General features: G+C 45.9%; 1 protein-coding gene across 4 annotated transcripts in view; it reads left to right on the top strand.

The window, feature by feature from the left end:
* The window catches only part of ST7 (suppression of tumorigenicity 7), a 137,836-nt gene that overhangs the window by 29,902 nt on the left and 88,632 nt on the right, over positions 1–19,302 (top strand). Inside the window, exon 1 of one of the 4 annotated variants that reach the window (XM_021384866.1) lies at positions 11,624–11,869. The exons of the other annotated variants lie outside the window; for them this stretch is intronic. Coding sequence (XP_021240541.1) covers positions 11,848–11,869 — 22 coding nt within the window. The 5' untranslated portion in view covers positions 11,624–11,847. Of the gene's footprint in view, positions 1–11,623; positions 11,870–19,302 lie in introns of those variants that run through there. 4 annotated transcript variants of the gene reach the window in all.

Below are 19,302 nucleotides of genomic sequence, written 5' to 3'. Positions count from 1 at the left end.
GGGCCCTGGGCAGTACTTATCTAGCAGCTGGTGGCCCTGCCTGCTGCAGGGGGTTGGAACTTGATGATCCTTGAGGTCCCTTCCAACCCAATACATCCTATGATTCTGTGATTCTTTGATAACCATGCTTTCTGATGCTGATAATTAGTATTTTTTATAGTTCTAAAATCTATTTATTATAGACTCTTAAACCTTGTTCAATCTAATCACAGGCATTGTTCGGGTCTTAATTTGGGTCATTAATTGTTTTTTAAAATCTTCACTAGAAAGTATTCTTCATGGAAACCTATCTTTATGCTTCAGTAGCTCTGTGTTAGGAGAAGCCATGATGTTGCTTTGGTCCAGGTTTCTCATTTCTTAAAATGTGAGGGTTTTACTGTATATCTTTTTACTTCAAATGCAGCGCTAGACGGACTATTTTTTTTTGTTAATGAGAAGATTGGGGCAGATTACAGAACCTTGAAAAATATTCAGCTGCTAAGACTGGGGTTTGGGGGCTGAGGCCTTTGAGGTGGGTTGGAGATGCAGTTGGATTCCCAGTGGGAGCCAGTGACAGGGCAAAAGGCAGCAGGCTCAAGCTGAAACGTGGGTAGTCTTGTCTGAACATAAGAAAACACTTCCCTATTAGGCTCTGGAGCAGGTTGCCCAGACATGCTGTGGAGTCTTCATCTTTGGGGACACTAGGAATGCATCCTGATATGGCCCTGAGCAACCTGCTGCAGCTGGCAGGGGAGTGGACCTGGGAGCAGAGCTTGGCTGTGGCTGGGTAGGTGGAATAAGGACTGACTTGTGTTTTGGCTTGAGTGGGCACAGCTGTCTTGCTCTTGTTTTAGCCACCCCTAGAAGGTGATTTACCACTTCACCATGACTTTTTGCAAGAAAACTGTCCCCACTATCCGTCACCTGGCCCTATAGGTTTTTGTTTGATTAGTTTTGCCTTTGTGTTTACTGCTGGCTGGTATGAACTAGTGAATCACTCTATTTTAAGTAGACAATAATAAGGAAAATCAAGAATGATTAAAAAGGCACATTTCAAAGAAAATCAATCTTTTAACTCTAGCTTGTTAACCAGGAAATTGCCCTTCAGAAGGCTACTGCCCTGAAGACATCTCCTGGCTCTGTAACTTATATTGCATGTAAATCAACACTGCTGCTGAGCTGAGCTCTTACCATGGCTCTTGCAAGTAAAATGTTCCAGTTCCCCTTTGGCTTCCACAGTGAGTGTGCTGCACGTGTCTGTCTGGAGCAGCCTGGCGTGCGTCAGCATGGGCAGTTATCAAAGTACACGTAGGGCACCTTTTAACAAGTGGTGCTGTGCAGTGCTGTTATTTTTTTTTTCCATCTTCTGTGTTATTTTAAAGCAAAACAAGTTACTGACATTTCTTTAAGCAGCTACTATCTAATGAATTGCATTCAAATTGAAGTTAATTCAAGTTAGTAATTGACAATGAAAGTTGGTGAAGGGTTAGTTTGCTGACGAAATACAAATTCACATATGCATTCCTTTCATTTGGATCAGTAACGCAGGGCAGAACTTGAATAAAGTGAACTATTTTTCATAGAAAATATTCTGCAAAAATAATTGCTCTGGTAAGAAGCATTTATTGTATACAATGAAAGCAATGTTCCAGAAGAGCCTTAACTCCCTCTGCACAGACGTGCGAAAGGTATTTGGAATAAGGGGCACGTTGAGCACATGATTAAGACATAGTCGGACTTTCCACTGAGGTCTTTTCTCTGGGACTGGCACCACATGCCAGAGGAAGCTGTATGTTCATAACTGGACATTGGATATCATGTGTCCTTATTAAAGCACTCAGTCTTTTGCTTTTCCCTGCCTATAATGTGTTCAGAAAATTATTCTTTTGTTTCAGTTTCCATCAAGGAGATAGTTAGCAACAAGAAAAGTAATAAAGCCTGAAAGTCTCTTTTTACTGGTTTACAAACAGATGTGAGAGCAGGGAAGAGGCCGTACTGGACCTCATTCATCCAGTGTACTGTTTTCAGTGATGTTTGCTGTGAGCTGAAGAAAGGTACAGTAGTCCATGTAAATTATTTAAAGATATATTTTCTTCCAGTCCTCTTGAGAGTTTTCAGAAGCTATGTGCACAGGATATACTTGTCATGCTGTTTCTCTTAAGTGTAAGAGCACAGAATGCACGAGCCCTGCCCTGCAGGTGCCTGCCAGGCCCTGTGGGGCGGCCGCGGTGGTGTGAGCTAACCAGCCCATCAGCCCTGGTGCAGGGACGGGTCGTTCCTTCTGCTTGAGGATTTGTTTTGGCCAACAACCAGTGTGTTCCGCTGAGGATAAGTGGTGTCAAACGCTACTTGCCTAGAGTGTAAACAGGGCCAGAGGCTGAAGTGGGTAAATAATACTGACTGACAGCACACAGTGCAAAGAAGAGCCAACAGTGATCTGAAGACTGATGTGTTATATGGAGAATGGAGGAGGCGATGTACTCTCCTTGCAGCTGGCGTGGGGATGTGCCATATGCGCATGCTCTGCTACTGAAGCTCTTCTGTCTGGTTTGACAACTGATTAGGTAGGCTGAGTAAATAAATCCAGAATGCCAAAAGGGCCACAAAGCCTTCAGCTTGAAAGGAATGTGTCTCTGTGCTTTAACTTGCAGGAGGAGGAATGTCTGATTGCAAGGGAGACTTTGGTGAAGTGACTGTTGCTGATTTTATCTTCATTGTGTATCTGCAAAGGCTGTGCTCGGCATGGACTTCCTGCTTCAGCTGATAAAGCTGATAAACTCTCCTTGCCACCTAGTACCGGACACAGGCCCTTGAATCTTTCATGATGCTGAAGCCAGAGAATATACTTGGCACAGTGCTTCCAAGTATCAAGATACTGTTAAATCAGTGGTGTCATGGATATTTATGTGGCTGTACATGGGAAAGGGTGTCTGTCTCAGCTAAATAACTGCTCTTTGGGTGACTTGGTCATGCTGAGGGCTGGGACCCAGTTTGAGGGACCTTGCACCAACAGTAAAGGGCACAGCAAAGGCCTTGAAGGGAGCTGCAGGCTTGCTGGACCTGCCCAGTGCAGTCTGCTCATGGAGATGCCCACAGTTAGTGTAGAAACTTGAGCAGGGTTAATGTCTGGTCATTTAGCTGCTGCTAAATTACCGTGCAGCTAATTATCACACCCATTTAGAGTCCTGCTTCTTGCCACGATGTCTGTGTATTGGACCATCACTGGACAGAAGGTGTGCACGGTAGTTACTAAGGTTTCTCAGTATTTTGGCAGCAGGATGTTTTCATGAGGGAACCCTGCGAGCCAGGAGGTGCTGTGAGCTCCTCACGAAGGCAGTCCTTGCAAAGGCAAGTTCCCACGTGAAGCAGGACTTGGGAGCTTCTGCAGTTTTCCTTCATGACTGATGTCTGGCAGAAAGGGTGCTGGTGCAGCTGGATCTTCCATGAGGAAGGCAGGTGGCACCACGCTTTCCAATCTTATTTTCCCTTAACTGTTTCAGAAAGCCTTGTGTTACCATGACTAAATGCCTGACATTTTCTCTAGTGCCTTTTTGTTGAGGAGAACATTTCCAAGGTGTCCGTCAAGTTTAAGAGCCTACTTCCCCTCAAAGCTGGTGGGACTGTGCTTAAGCACTATGGTGGAAGATTCTTCATCTGATGTGTGTTCCTCAGGCTGGCACTTATCCAGAAGTCTTTTTTAGTTTGGAGGATTTTGTCTTTCCAGGAAGGGCTTTGCCATTCTACTGTTGAGTGTGCATCAAATGAGGCTGCTGTGGCCAGGCCGAGGCCTGGAGGCCGCAGTCTGTGGTGTGAGGTGGACATCTGGGCCTGCAGCAGTGTGTGCAAATGGGACTTCTAAAGCTGCTGCTTTGATTATTTCATCAGCTCCTACTAGAAGCTCTTCTTTCCCAAGAAAACCTCTGTTTATTGAGTTACTCCAGCATGTACTGATCTGCTGGACTGGCAGTGCAGGGAAGGTGACTGGAACCCATGGAACCAGAGGCTGTGACACTTCCAAAATCCCATGCCTTGGGAAAACTGAAATCCTTAGATGCCTGGAGTTTCACCCAGTGGCACTGATGAAGCTTAGTTTCCAGTGGATTTTGTTTCCTGACTGACTGTACAACTGCATTGTATTTAGGGCTGCAGAATCAGTTTATCCAGCATAACGCACACAAATATCCACATAGGAAAATAAGAATAAAACTCTGATTGAAGTTTTTTGCTGGTTACACTGTAGATTTTTATGCAAAATACGTGTTCAGCACAGCACTCTCTCATACAGTAGAGACCTCTTTAATTCATCTCCTCCCTATCTAATTACTTGCTGTCACTCAGCGCACAGGATGCTTGGTTTCTTCTGCCCCTCTGCAAAGCGAGGTTGCCGTGGCTGATGTTTCCAGTTATTAATCAGGGACTTGTGCACACACATAGCATGTCTATGTGAATCTTACTTTGGAAAGCCGAGCTAAATAGCTCAGACACCTTCTTGTATTGTCTTGTGGGTATTCCTTGTAAAGCTTAGAAGTCCTTAATTTTTCCTGTACGTGCGATGAAATCATTGCTATTTGTAAAGTCAAATCTAACATTCTTCCTCTGCTTATTCAGACTGAGAATTAATTTAAATTTAATCTTCCTCTCTCAACAATCGAACTTAGTCCTAGCTGTGAAGTTTTGGCATTAGATCAGTCACCATTATTAATGTGGATCATGATGCTGTGCTGGCAATGTTTACTACTGTTCTAAACCTTCTCTCTGTTTCACTATTTTTGCATATAAATTGGATATTTTTGTGTTTTCTTTTTCTGGGGCACACATGTTCTTGCTGATACCAGTTTGTATGTGGTTTATTATGAGTAGGCCTTAATCCTAATCTCTCATCCCTCAGAGTAGCATTAAAAATTTAGGTTGCTTATAATCTTTTTTTAATTTGTTATCCACCTCTGCTCACTTTTGCATTTGAAGCTTTTGTGTGTACATGCATGCAGTCCTTTGGCGTAGATCTGTTGAAATGACCCTAATTTTAGGATGAAAAAACAAAAAACCCCACAAAATATTTCAGGCATTTCCCTCAATGTTGAAAATACATACTCTTCATCTTCTAGTATTTTAGTATTTTAAAAATGCATATAAATAGCTGATTAATGAAACGCATTTGATTTAACCACGGCACTCACTGGTTGCTTCCTTTGCTTTCAAGCTCTCCTGGCTCATAACAAAAGGTAGTGTGTTCTGCAGGCACATTTTTCAGATACAGCCGTGGCCCTATTTCACCACGCAGTTGAATGTGTTTGGTACAAAACCTGCTCTCAGAATTTAATGAAGTCATGCTCTGTTGAGGCATGGGACATGCTGTTATTAGTAAACTACTGCATTTAATTTAGATTTAAAATGTTATTTACACACAGTGAGCAGGTAGTCCCACTGTTGGTAACTGTCTACATATTTTGGGGTATTGTTCTATGTTTAAAACAAAACCAACCGAACTGAAAACCAAACCAACAAAACTGAAATAGAAAAGAGGTGAGTCATCATCTTGATCTTTTGACGGTACTGTACAGAAGATGAGATATACTCTGCCATTTATTAGATAATACTGCATAATTTTCCAGTCTTACACTGATTATAGGAAGGGAAGGGGTTGTAGAAAATGGCAGCCTTAATCTGTATCATTTGATGTAGGGAGTGGGAGTACCTTTGTACTCTGTTGCTCTCTGTCAGTGGACCTCAGCTATTCCAGTATAGTCCAGGGGCTACTGAAGGAGAATTACATTGTGTTGCCTAAGATCTCAAACTGTCACCTGCAGAAGACAGGGGCCCAAGATTTGACATTTTCTCAAGATAATGATGCTAATGAGGAGCAAACACTGAGCCCGCTGAAGAGAGCGAAACACCTGCCTGGCATCCTCAGCCTTACCCTAGCACTAAGTGCCTGTCCTGGGCTAATCCTTTCTTTTTTTTCTTTCTCATATGCAGCGTTCTTCACATACAGCTCTCTGCGTGCAGTGCACTGCCATTTCATAAATGCCAGAGCTTTGTGTCCATTAAGAGTGTTCCAGAAGAATGTCCTGGGGGATGCAGAGCACAGGGAACTTCTCTGCTGTTTTCTGAGCTCCTCCTATAAAAAACGGATTGCAATAATCATGTACAGAGCAGTGCTGAAGCTTTTTTTTTTAAATTAAAATTGAAAGATACTGCAGTAATGTAACAATGCGCTATTATGGCTCATTGTATCTCTTTTCAAAAACACAATCTATCAGTTGGATGTTTTATCTCAGATTATGTCCAACACTGACATAAAAAGATTTTTGGTGGAAAAATGAAATATGTATTCTTCACTTCTTGTCATTTGTGTGTGTACATGTTCCAAAAACTTAGCTGTTAGAGGCAATAATTGGCTAAAACTGCTGCAGAAAAAGAATTATTTGAAATGGAGTTGCATAAACACAATATGGGCTATACAGAAATATCTGAAAAATCAGTGCAGGAGCAAAAAATAAGGAAAACATTCCTGTAGTCAGGAAGCTGTTCTGGTCTAAATTCTGCTTCGTATGTTAATCAGTTTAGAGACCTTGACATTTCTTTCTCTGCCAGCTCACTCCTTCCTTTCTGTGCCAGTGAAATAAGGGAACTTTAAGTTGCAAAGAGGGAATGGCTCTGACATCCAGGGATATTTTCCACCATGCTGCTGGCCCAGTTTCTGGGCAGTCTGGCTCCTGGAGTGGTCCTGCCTCTTGGGAACTGGGCACCTCCACTCCCAGTTGCTGGCCTGGGCACTGGGAGAGTTCCTATTTTTCCAAAAATGAAGAACTTCGGATGTTTCTTTGCAGTGAAATTGTACCAGCAATGAAGATCCTTCCCACTATACTCATGAATTATTCACCAGAAATGTTTACTGAATCTAATTAAGTGACAGAAAAGTTGAGCAAAATAAGGCCATAGAAACTCTGAAGTCATGGAGCTGCAGCTCAGTGATGTGTGCTGCCATTGCTCCCTGTTTTTCTCCGTAGTCTGAAAAACAGCCTTGCAGTATTTTGTTGGTGTATCGGGCCTACGTGGCAAGCTGTTGGTAGCAGGGGGCTGCAGCACAACCTGTGTGAGTAGTGCCCCATGTCAGAGCAGAGCAGGTCCAGCTGCTGCAACAGGGCCCTGCCACTGCCAGGGAACAACCGCTGCATGGCAGCTGGGAGAGAGGGGTGAGAAATGGGAGAGAAGCAGCCCTGCGGGCACCGAGCTCAGGGCAGGAGGTGAGCAGGAGGTGCTCCAGCAGCTCCCTGCAGCCCAGGAGAGACCCACGGAGGAGCAGGCTGTCCCCTGCGGCCTGTGGGCACAGTGCCAAGCAGATCCCCGTGTGCAGCCACAGAGGGGCCACGGGGTGGCAGTGGATGCGGCCTGAAGGGTTATTGCCATGGATACCCACGTAGGTGGGGACCTACGTGTGGGGCAGTGCCTGAAGGGTGGGCCCTGCAGTATGGAGCCAGGTTGGAGCGGTGCTGGGAGAGCTGCAGCCTGTGGGAAGGCCATGCTGGATCAGCTGAGGAAGGGCAGAAATGGGCGAAAATGAAGCACTGTGGGCTGACTGCAGCCCGTTCTGGAGGAGGTAGTAGAAGAAGGTATATGGGAGAAGGTGTTTTTAGTTGATGTTAGTTCTGAGTGCTCTGGTTTGTTATCAGTGGGCAGTAAATTGCATTCATCTCCCCGTAATGAGTCTGTTTTGCCTGTGATGGTTATTGTTGAGTGATTTCCCTGTCCTGATCTCAACCTACGAGGTTTTTTCATTGTATTTTCTCCCTCTGTCCATTTAAGAAAGGAAAGTGAGAGCAGCATGGTAGAACTGAGCTGCCTGCTGGTGTGAAGTCAATACAGTTGGTGTCACACAGATCAATAATTGCTGTCAGCTGCTGCTGGAGGTGACAAAACCTGTAGAAGCTGGAGGTCTTCACAGCAGAAGTGAAGGGTAGCCTGCCTCTAAATTTAGGAGAGAGCTGACATTTGTAGAGGCAAAATAAGTTCAGTGGTTGCTGGATAGTACGGATTAAATACTTAGTCACTCATGGGTTTGCTAAAGCACTTCAGTTGCCTTAGATTTTGTTGCATCCTAAAAAAACTAACAGAGCAGGGTATTTGGAGAATAAGGCAGAGTTTAACTAACCAAAAAGCCTTACTCATCTTTGAGGACAGTGGAAGTTATTGCTATGGTGAATGTGCGTGGGATCTCCTGTGAGAGCAGCCTCAGTCCAACACCTCACAGGTGTGATGGATTCCTTCTCCTTTCCTGGAGTTTCTCCTGTGGAAAGGGAGATTAAGCTAAAAAGGAAATGTTTCTCTAGCAACAAGAGAGGGCAAATATTTCTATTGTAATGGATCGCAGTAAAGCACATATACGAGTCTAGCTCTGTTAGTAGCTTGCACTTTCCTGCTTGCACTCTTCTTGAGGGAAGTGATTCTAAAGCAGAAATTTATGTCCATATAAAATTAACATTTAATTTTTCAGCTTCTTTATTAAAAGTCAAGCTATTATTAAATGTTTAGACTCTCGTACTGACAAAATAGATACTTTCTTTTTCTGTAATGTAAATTGAGAAATAAAGAATATCTGTTCAAAGTGTGCTAGTAGCTGAGGAGCACATCCCCCTTCTCTGGAAAACATGAATGTACAGCAGAGAACTTTGAATACCATATATATATGCTGCTTTAAATATTTCACACTAGATCACGGAGAGATGTATGGAAGTTATATTGTAAACAAACCTAATGCTTGAACAATGTCTTGTGCACATTGTGAGAAGATCATAACAATGACAATTCTTGCATATTTCCTTTGACATTCTCTGTATGCTAGTTTACATCATCTGAGCAGCTGTGTAGGATAGATAGACTTTCTCATAGGAAGAGGTGAAATTCATTAACCCTTCTTTGCAGAATAAACCAACTGCAAAACTCAGGATAAGAAATAGAAATTCTAAATTCTACTAGTCCGCTGATCAAACTGTATGGTTGTGGTTGTGCAAAGCAGGAGGTAGAAAAATTAAACCTGTTTCCTTAGTCCTTTAGGTAGAGTTGATGAAGAATTTTGGTGCAGGTCTGTCAGGAGTCGCTTCCTCTGCAGCCTGAAGCACTGACCTGGCAAAGGTAACACTAGTGAACCAGCGTATGGTGAGATCCTTACCCAGGTGCTGCTGGAGTGGTTTGGGCTTTTTAGGCACGTATGCAGTGAGAACCTGGCAGCGGGCCTGGCTCCCTGACACCTGTACGGCTGTCACTAGGCAGCCCTCAGGTTTTGCACCTTCCGTGGAAACAATGCTGTGGGAAGGCCAGATTTGCTCATCAGAGCTAAACTTATCCTTAAGGTATTGCACATTAACACTAGGGGTTTTGTTCCAGGGTTTGGTGTTTAAAGACGCTGGGAGCCTTAGACACAGCATGTAATAGACATGTTGGCTTTGTGAGCTTGCCTCAGTTACTTGAAAGCTGAGCCAGAAGGCTTGCTTCCTCCACACACCACAGCTTTTTGTCAAGCTGTTGCAGTTAAAGGAGGTGTTACTGGCCCTGAGTAGTCAAAATAACTGCTTCGGTTCTGGGAATAGCGGTACTGTGGTCCTGTGCCACTGATAGCTTTGTGAGCAGGAATAACTTGGACGTGCCTTAATGGAGCTGAGCACCCACACCCTGACTGGAAACCTTAATTGCAATTTAGCAGTCAGGTCATTACTTCAGGTGTTTAAGAACAGATTGAGGACATCTGGTTAGTCATTGCCTAAGGTTGATCTGAGTCACCGTGCTCCAGTGTCGGTGTCCATCTGTCAGTGGGGAGATGAAAAGTTCTCTGTTGCACAGTGTGTCGTGAGATGTCTCACCCCAGGGTATGTCCTCTCTCATTGCTCTGTTCCAGTTAAATGCTTCCAGAAGTCTGGTAGGACCAAGTGTTCTTGGGGTGTGTGCTGCACACGCACAGGCTGTTTGAGGAGCTGAGTGGAGAAGCAGACAAGGAGCATTTTGTGCCAGCAGAGGTGACCATGAGAGGAGCTCAGAATGCCTTGTGTTTGCCCTGACCCTTTGTACAAGGACAGCAAGGAGATGGGGCTTGGTACAGCTTCTTGTCCTCCTTCGTTGTTCCACTCATGGCCCAGGGCTGCAGAGAGGGGCGCACCGCCATTGCTAGGCGTGCATTGGGGCTGCACTGCCCGTCCCTGAGAGCAGAGAGGTGGCAGTGGGCTCCCGTGGTTCTGACCCATGCATTGCTTTCTGGTCTGCCCTTAGGACAGCAGTGTTTCTGCCGATGGCTAGCTGTCCCCAGGTGATTTGAGTGTGTTGAGATGCTCTAATGGAAGGTGCCTCCAGCGTTAGCTGTTACCCATTTTCCCTGCTGGCTAACCACAGTGACATGGTACATTCTGCAAACAGCACAAAAACCCCTGGCAAACAGAGCAGTGGGAGTGTTTGATAATGGCTAAACTGCAAAAGATCAGAAATAGGGGGTAGCCTTTCTTTAAGTGCTTTGCTTAATGGACTTGCGTCTATTTCCTTTCTTCTTGGCCACTGGCAGCGCTTTTCTGTTTTTTTTTTGTTTTTTTTTTTATGGCTATAGCTGCATGTACTTGGTCAGTGAGACTCATTAAAACCTCCTCATTGTGCCCCCTCTGGACTGCTGTGCTGTGAGATGACCCCCGATATCTGCAAGCTTCTGCACAGTGGCTTACTGCTTTGCTGCTCCTGCCGGCACAAGGCATGGAAGTGCCTTTTGTCTGCAGTGGGATCGGAAGGAGTCAGCTTGAGCCTTTGTTTCTGCCATTTAACATTTTGAAATTACCGAGTATTGGAAAAAATATGCTCAGTGTGCAAAAAATACACACACAAAAAATGCACTTGCGGAGACTAATAAAGAATAAAGAAGAAATAAGTAAAATATTTCTTCGGTTGCTAGGATGCTTTTTTATCGCTGATAGCAGTGTGATTTGGGTTTTTTTCTTCTTATTTAAATGTGTAATTTATTTATTATGGTTAGAGCATTGCTACGCTGTGTTTTGACAGTAGGTTTAAGTAAATGAGACAGCTGGCTAGTGCCACGTGAAAGGGGTGTTTGAGGTGTAGATTGGCTTGGGATTTTAATTTTTCTTTGAAGGAAAGGTAATGAAGAGCGTTAGCAACGGAAATTCGTGATTATTATATCTTGAAAATGCCATAAATGGCATTTCCTTGGACATTTGTCCCTGGAATTTATTCTGCACGATATGTTTGCATAGAAGCACTTTGCCTCTCGTGCAGCTGAACAGAGAAGTGTGAATTCATGGCAGATATTTGTGCTAGCATTAAAGGCACAGGTCGGGGGTTTATTATCAGGGAGGGAGATAGACGTCTGCTTCTTTGTCTTTTGCATTTTGTGACAAAGGAATCCCCATCTGAATTGCTGTGCTCCATCCGAGCCCCCTCCGAGCCTCTGGTTAGCAGCAGTCAGTCTTTGCAGTGTCCTGACGTCATCCAGTGTATGCATGAGCTATGCTATTGTCTTACCGAGAGCAGGGCTGGGGATTGCAGTATCTGGTGTCCGCTACCTATCTCTGCCCGCCGCTCTCGCGGGAGTGACGCCGGCCTTCCCTTATCTCTTGGATTTAACACAGAGGCTCCTGCCTTTGGCTGCCCGAAGAAGGACCTTCGCTCTGGGGGCACGTAGAGCTATCTGCAGCGTGGAGCAGAGGAGGGGAGAGGAGGAGAGAGGAGAGGAGGGTCTGGCAGCTTGGATAGCTCGGACTGCATTGTCTGCCTTCATGACCCCTGCTGTGTAGCGGACTCATCCCTGCTCTCATACACTCCCTCTGTCTTCCACTCTTTCTTCTCTCCTTTTTAAAACAGCAGCATCTGGGGCCAGCCATGTTTGGCACTGAATCCTCATGTAAGTAAATGCATCCTGCTTGCATCCTCTTTCTGTTTGAACAGGGCCGGCGGTATTGTTGTTTGCTGCGCGCCGCGGTGCCAGCCTGCTTACAAAGGGATGGGGGATGCAGGAGGGCAGCATCCCCTCTGTGCAGCTGCATCCCGGCTGCAGGCTGCGAGAGCACTGAGGCCGCTGGGGGATGCGGGGAAAAGGCAGCCTCCTTGAATGTGCTAATTGATAAGCTCATCCTAATTGATAAGCTTGTCTGATGGTCGTTGCTTGTGAGCACTCCGGTGAACACGCTGCACGGATGGTACATTGAGGGGCTGAGATTGCAGCAGCGTGAGGTGGGGTGGGATGGCTTAATCCGACAGAAAAGATGGTCTCGTTGGCTTTGGTTCTGTTTCTGGGAGCAGGGAGGCTGTCTTGGGATCCTTCCTGTGTCTGGAGAATTCAGAATTAAATCAGTTGAGTGGAATGCTAAATACTAGAAATGGTTCTACATTTCTAAATGGGTGAAAAATCCAGAAGAATGGCATCATTTATTTATTTTTTTTCCTGATCTCTGTGCTGGAAAATTGTAGCTGAGCCTGTCATGTAACAGCAACACAGACACATGCCTTTGAAAAACAAGGAGCTTTTCTTCAGTGGGAGCAGCAGCCAGCTCCCTGCAAACCTGGTCAGGGATGCACCCCAGGGTTTTTGTGGAAGTGGTGGTGCTGGCGCAGCAGCGGGGGGAACCTGTCTTATCAGTGATTATCTGCAGACTGAAAAATGCGGCACTGTACTTTATGCCCAGATAACACCGTGCGTTGCAAACCGACCTGGGCACGAAGCAGAGTGTCTCCCCGCGCTCCCGCAGCGGTGGTGCTGCGTCCCTGCGCCGCGGGGCTGGGGCTGCTCTGCAGCTCGGCTGCTGCCAGGCAGCGGTGAGAGCGTGGGGAGCCCTGGAGACCCGCTCCCCAGCGTGAGGCCGGGCTGGGGCTGGGCGGCAGCTCCCTCCGCCACACAGTGCCCAGCCGTGGTCGGGCAGAATGACAGCAAAACCTGTGCCTAGTTCCTGTCTGGTTGAGATTCGTTTTTCATGCGTAGCATTAAGCGTGCTTGAAGCTCTTGGTCAATGGAGCGCGAGCAGAAATGCCCACTGCTGTGGCTGCTCCTGTTGATGTTGTAGCTGGATTGATACAACGCAGCCTGTGTGTGTGTGGGGGGGGGGGGGGGTTTGTGCCTGTGCACATTGCGTATGAGCGTGCGGTGAGGTATGATCAGTCCTGCACCTGTCCTCCTGCAGGCAGTGCATGCTGCAAACTTGGGAAGTCAGGAGTACTGGGTGTTCACTTCCGTGCTGCTCTCGTTTTATGATGTGCACCATTAAATGGCTTGCCTGACACATCTGGTTGCAGTCACCAGTGTGCTAACTGCCTGTTTCCACGGCTCCCACGTACTTAGATTTAGGGGGTGGGAGGTTGTACAGCCACTACCAGCTTCCTGGGGGGTGGTCCAGCAGCATTCGTTCACCTCAGGTACAGTGCAGTACAAGCAGCTGTGGAAGATCTGACCCAGGCTGTGCCCTGCCTTTGTCCAAATGTACCTGTGTGCTCAGCTGGGGCACAGAGTAGGGACCTGGCACCGGAGGGGCTCTGTGCTGCTGGCAGTGCCCTGACCACTGCTACCTGGTCCAGGAACTGGTGGGTTTGATTTCAGAGAAAGAAAATTGAATGGGAATTCTTCTGATCAAAATGGAGTCAAACTGGGGGTTTTTTTGGCCTCCCCTCTCCTCCTGTCTTCATGTTCCCATTGCCAGATGGCCAATGCAGCCATCTAGTTCTTAATATTTCAGTCCTGCCAGAATGATGCTGGGTCCACCAGGCAGACTTTCATAGTACTAAAATAAATCCATAAAATTCAGCTTTCCCTGTTCCTTTAAAACCTATAGAGGCTGTTTCCGTAGCTGTCCAAAGAGCATGGAATGAGCAGATGGCAGTTTTTTTCATCCTGCTGGCTTACACTTAGTATTTAGGAATTGAGTATTTAAATTTTTTTTTATATTATTTTCTCTAATTAAAAAAAAAACAACCACCAGAAAACAAGAAATATCATCGCTTCAACTTCAGTGCGGAGCAAATCCTGTGTTAGATCCTTGATTCCGTCGCTCAGCGATACAGATCCCTTAAATGTCAAACACTCAGCAGTTCTGCTTTTGCTCTTTCCTTCTAACAGCACCAGAAGGGCAGTGGGAGATAGTGCGAGGGCAGTGCGGAAGCACAGCCGTGCTTATCGCTGCCTGGGTGCTGGGAAAGACAAACACGGGGCACGGCGGTGTGACGGGGAGCTGGGACGCCGTGTGCTAGCAGATGCCAGCCCTGCGGCACGCTGCGAGCTGGGAAAGGGCAGCGCCAAACTGTCTGCAGGGAGCTGGGCTGCGGCGCAGCAGCTCCCGTGCGGCCATGCTCAGTGCTTTCCATCAGTCACGTGCCCTCTTTGTCATCCCCACGGGGAAACGCGTGTGCTGGAGATGGTTCATCCTTAGTGCTTTTGTCCTGACCCCTTACATGCAACACAGCGTTGGGCTCAGCAGCTGGGGGAGGCTGGGGCAGCGTGGAGCTCCAGCTCAGCTGGAGCTTTCGGTGCGGCGGGCTGAGGTTTGGAGCTCATACAGCTTGCAGAGAGGGAGGCTGGTACAAGGGGCTTCTGTCCTTGGGGAAATGGGCATCTGAAGGCTGGAGTGGACATACTGGAAAGAATCCATGGGTGGGCCACTGAGGTGAGGAGGGGACTTGGAGCATCTCCTGTGATGAGGCTGAGAGAGCTGGGACTGTTTAGCCTGGAGAAGGGAAGGTTCAGGGTGATCTGATCAATGTCCATAAATACCTGAAGGGAGGGTGCAAAGAGTATGAAGCCAGGCTCTTGTCAGTGATGCCCAGTGCTGGACAGGAGGCAGCGGGCACAACCAGAATGTTCCCTAGCACCTGGAAGAAGCACTTCAGTGCTGTGCTGCAGGTGGTGAAGCACTGGCACAGGTTGCCCAGAGGCTGCACAGTCTCCTTGGAGATGTTCAGAGCCTCCTGGTCACGGTCCTGGGCACCCTGCTCTGGGTGTCCCTGCTGGAGCAGGCATTGGGCCACAGGTCCCTATCAACCTCAGCCGTTCTGTAGGGAAAGGGAAGCCCTGCCCACATGTACTCTTTTCTAGTCTGTCCTTAGTGTTTTTGTTCCTGGGCTATTTTTTTTTTCCAAATTCCCAGCCAGAATGCATGAAATGCAAAAGGTTGCACCGAGTTAATTGATTTTATAGCATCAAGGAGAGTAGTTGTAAAACTCTGCATAAGAGCAGTTAGCAACGGAGAAATGAGAGTCTGTAGTGCTGGATATTAAGAGCAATTTCTTCTACCTTAAAAGAGGCAATCTGTGAAGTGGATGCCCAAGTACTGGAACAAAGTTGAAGTCTTCAGTTCATTAGTGAGTGGGGTGCCTGGGACCCAGCTCCAACTCTGTACAGGGTGATGCTGCTGTCCTGGGCCAGTGTACCTGCCTCCTTTCACCATCTTGACCCTCAGGAGAGCCAGCCAAAATCTACCCAGTGCTTCAGCTGGTCAGCTGTGGCCATGTTTGCTCCCCAGGCTGGTTCACTGGGTGGTCAAATGTGCAGCAGTACAAGGGAGGGTGCGACCGTGGAGCTGTTGAAACTCTGCTGGGATGGCAGCCCTGGGGAGAGTGGGCTCCACCAAACCAGCAGGACACCAAAAGGCTCCGTTCTTGAGCATAAATAGCCCACTGCCATCCTAAATTGCCAGCAAGCCAACAGCAGCAAGTTCACGGTGATGCTGCACTGTTTGTAGAAGAGAGGCTACAGAAATTTGTCACTTTAAACCAAAGTATTTGATTCTGACTGCTCCCCAGTCAGGGAGGCTTGTCTTGATCTCCCATCAGTCAGGGCTGTCGAAACATTGCAGAATCAGGTCAAAGAGACTGGCTTAGCTACAGCAGCTTCAAATGCCAGAGTAAACCTGGATTATGAAAGGGATTGAGATTGTAAGAACTGTAATAAACTTGACAAATTCAACAGTGAGACTTCAAGATGTTTGGAGGGAAAGGCAGTCTCCCCTTCTACTTTACAAGAGATTTTGAATACTTATTGAATTGTCATTATTTTCTTAAAATAAAGGCTTTAAAAATATATAGCCATGTGATAATAGTTTATGTAAACTCCTTTGGTGTATTACTTCATTAGCTGCCCAAGGTGCTGTCTCCAAGCACTTGGCTGCGTGTGTGCTCAGGAGGGCTGGAAGCTCAATTCAGCTTTCTCCTCCGACAGTGCCAGTGTGAATTCACTGTGTTGAGCTGTTTTCAAGCATGCAGCTGTTGGAGAAGTTTAACTGTGCGCTGCCCAAATAAGAGTGCTGGGGTGAATGGATACATCTTCCAGGCTAGATTTGACAGTCTGAGACCTTCTGATTATTGTAGCCCTCAGTCACCCTTTGTGTCTCATCAGTTTGGAGGTTGTCAGTATCTGATGGAAGGTTCTGAACGTGATTCTAATTAATGCTGCAGTAGTGTTCATATGTGGGTTTCTGGAACTGGGAGGAAATCTGAAAGTGCAGGCAGTGAATGAGGTACCATTTTTTTTCCCCCATATTGTCTCATCGATCCTTGATCCTTGCCGTAGCTAAAATCCTAAGCTATAGTCAGCGGAGAGGCCCATGATTCGTTAAAGGTGATAAGAGTCTTTTTAGACTAAAGATAAAAACCACAGAATAATTTTTGTTGAAGGGACCAGCACCTCCTTCAGACCATGACTGATCTCCAGGTTACATCCATCTCAGTGGATGTATTATATGGATGTTATACCATCTCAATCCATCCACATGTTTACAAAATGATGGGAGATCAAAATGAGCTTCAGCTTTGACCAGTTTGGTTTACAGAACCAGAAATAAGGATAAATCTTTCAGCCCAAGGACAGCTGAAAGGCTATTGGAGTCCCTTTGGGCCACGTGACCCAGATAGGAAGTGCAGTACATGCAGTGGGGACTGCAGTGAGCCGGGGTAGAAGCACTGGAGTTTCATGTGATTTGGGAGGTAACTAATGTCAGTGCCCCACTAAAAACTTATTTGCAGAGTAATCTAAGCCTTTTGTTTCCATCTTAGCTAGGATCGCCTGCTCATCACTGAAGCACCAGGGAAGGTCTGTAAAGAGCTGTAAAGGAAAGAGCACTGTAAATTCAGGGAGATGGAGTATTCCAAGTTTCAGGATCAACAGATATCTCCCGTTTGTTAAAACAGTTGAAACACCAATGTTTAGACTCTTTTCATATGAAGGTCGCTATCTATAACAGGGACTGAAAGAGTCTTAGAAATGCCATTATGTTCACTATTACAAAGGATAGGACACTGAGCCTCTGTAACAGAGAATTAAGATGTAGAACTACAGAGAAAAACATCCAGAATCCAGTGTTGCTCAGTGGAAAATTGGCTGGCTTTGTTATGTTTGGCCAATGAGAAGCCTATGCTAAGAGATCGAATTATGATGCTCAGAAACCAGGATTCTGTGTGGACCCACATTCTGCCTAGGCCAAGAAATATGTCACTGTTTTCAACATCATATGGAAAATATTTTAGGAGTTCCTAAAACTATTTGTAGATTTCATTTTGAATAGGCATTTTGAGGTATATCAAGTGTTTCGAGCAGTACATGGAAATTAGAAGGGAAATTCTTGTGAGACTCTAAGGCAGTGATGCAAAATTAAAGTCCAGTGTGTATGACCTCCTTCAAGAGACCCAGTGGCTGAGAAGGTCTTTCCTCAGTGCAGTGAAATGAAGGATGTGGAGGTGGCCCACAGACAGACAGTGGTTCAGCCAGAAGCAGGAGGTCAGAATGAAAATGTGCAAAACTGGTGAGCTTTATGAGAAGTATGTAGTTACAGTGGGGACTTTCCACATTTGTATAGTCCTTAAATAGCTTTTCTAAAGGATTCTCTGGGCAGGGAAGGATGAGAGAGTGATGAGAATGAGCTCTGAAAGAGTGTGATTTGTACTCAGGAGGTCTGTAGCCTAAGATGCTCTGGGAGGTTTTGATGATGACAATATAAAGATTGCCCATCTCCTTTTGCCTCTCATCTTTAGCATGCTACTCATTAGCCCAATGATTCTGCATCTACATTGAGAATGTGATTTCATGTCTGTCTTCTCACCAGCAAATGCTGGCTTCCATGTTGCTGCTAGGACCAAGTCTTGGAAAGCTGCTGTGAGTGTGCCTTTCCTGCTGTACTCATCTGACCGTGAGAGTACCCATCTCGTGGTGCATCAAGGAATTTTAAGAGGTTGTGTTCTTGATGTTGATGAGTTGTACTTACGAAAGTGCAGCAAAAGGAAAATGTACCCAATTGCATCCTTTAAAGTTCCTGGATGGTAGTAGAAAAAGGGGATCACATGTTTTTCATTCTAATTGTTCTCTGCATTTTAAAAAATAGCAAGGGATTGTATGATGGGGACACAACTAGAAAGTGAATTATGATACATACATAGCAGCTCTGTGGTGCACAGAAAATGGCAGCTGACTCCACCTGTAAGATCACTGCTGCAAGATCGGGGAAAACTACCGTAAGCAGACAGCAGCATCTCAAGCAGAACCTGAAGTGCATGAATCACTGGCTGCCCAATACTTAGTCACTCCGATTCTGAGCAAGCTTAGCACAAGGAAAATACCACTGGTCACTAATAAAAAAAAAAAAAAAAAAAGTATTGTAATTAGCAATACTGAAACATGCCAAAAAGGTGTATTTAACATTCACAAGAGCTGAATGTGGAAACTGTTATCCTCACTAACGCTTTGTCCTGGCAGCTGCCTTCATTACCGGCTTTAGCAAGGCATCCCAGACTGTCTCGGTGGTAGCAAACCAGGCCACTGTATTTGCATAGATGCAATAACCAGTCACTCAAACTATCCATCTGCTGATAAACTGCTTTCAAGCTTTGATTTAGATTATCAGAGAAAATACACTACATCAGAAATACAGAATTATCTGGTAAAGAAACTTGTGTGAAGATCCCACGCGGTGCTTTGTTGTCCAGAAAGAAATGAGACCAAACAATTCGTTGAAAATATCCTGAAATGTCATGGTGGTGGGTGGAGGGGAAGGTCTGTGAGAGAGTTAACTAAGCTGAGGAAAGTGTTCCTGTAGCTCAGCAGCACATCTCAGCCTGGTTATTCTCTGCTTGCGTGGTCCACGGTGATAACTGCAGATAAGCTGTTGTTATTATGTACAGAGTGTGAGAATCAGTCTGCCTCTGCAGATGGATGGAAGAAAGCTCCGAGTGATGGAAATGAGCAGCCAGATAAAAAGCAGCAAGATCTGAGCTGCAAAGCTCTCATTCAGGAGTGGAAGTTCCCCTGGGAAGCCTCCCATGCGTGAGAGGCTTCATGCATTCAGATTACATGAGGGGAATAGGGGA

Source organism: Numida meleagris, chromosome 1 (genome assembly GCF_002078875.1).
Source record: "Numida meleagris isolate 19003 breed g44 Domestic line chromosome 1, NumMel1.0, whole genome shotgun sequence".
NCBI lineage: Eukaryota > Metazoa > Chordata > Aves > Galliformes > Numididae > Numida > Numida meleagris.
This window is presented reverse-complemented; position numbering and strand designations above follow the sequence as displayed.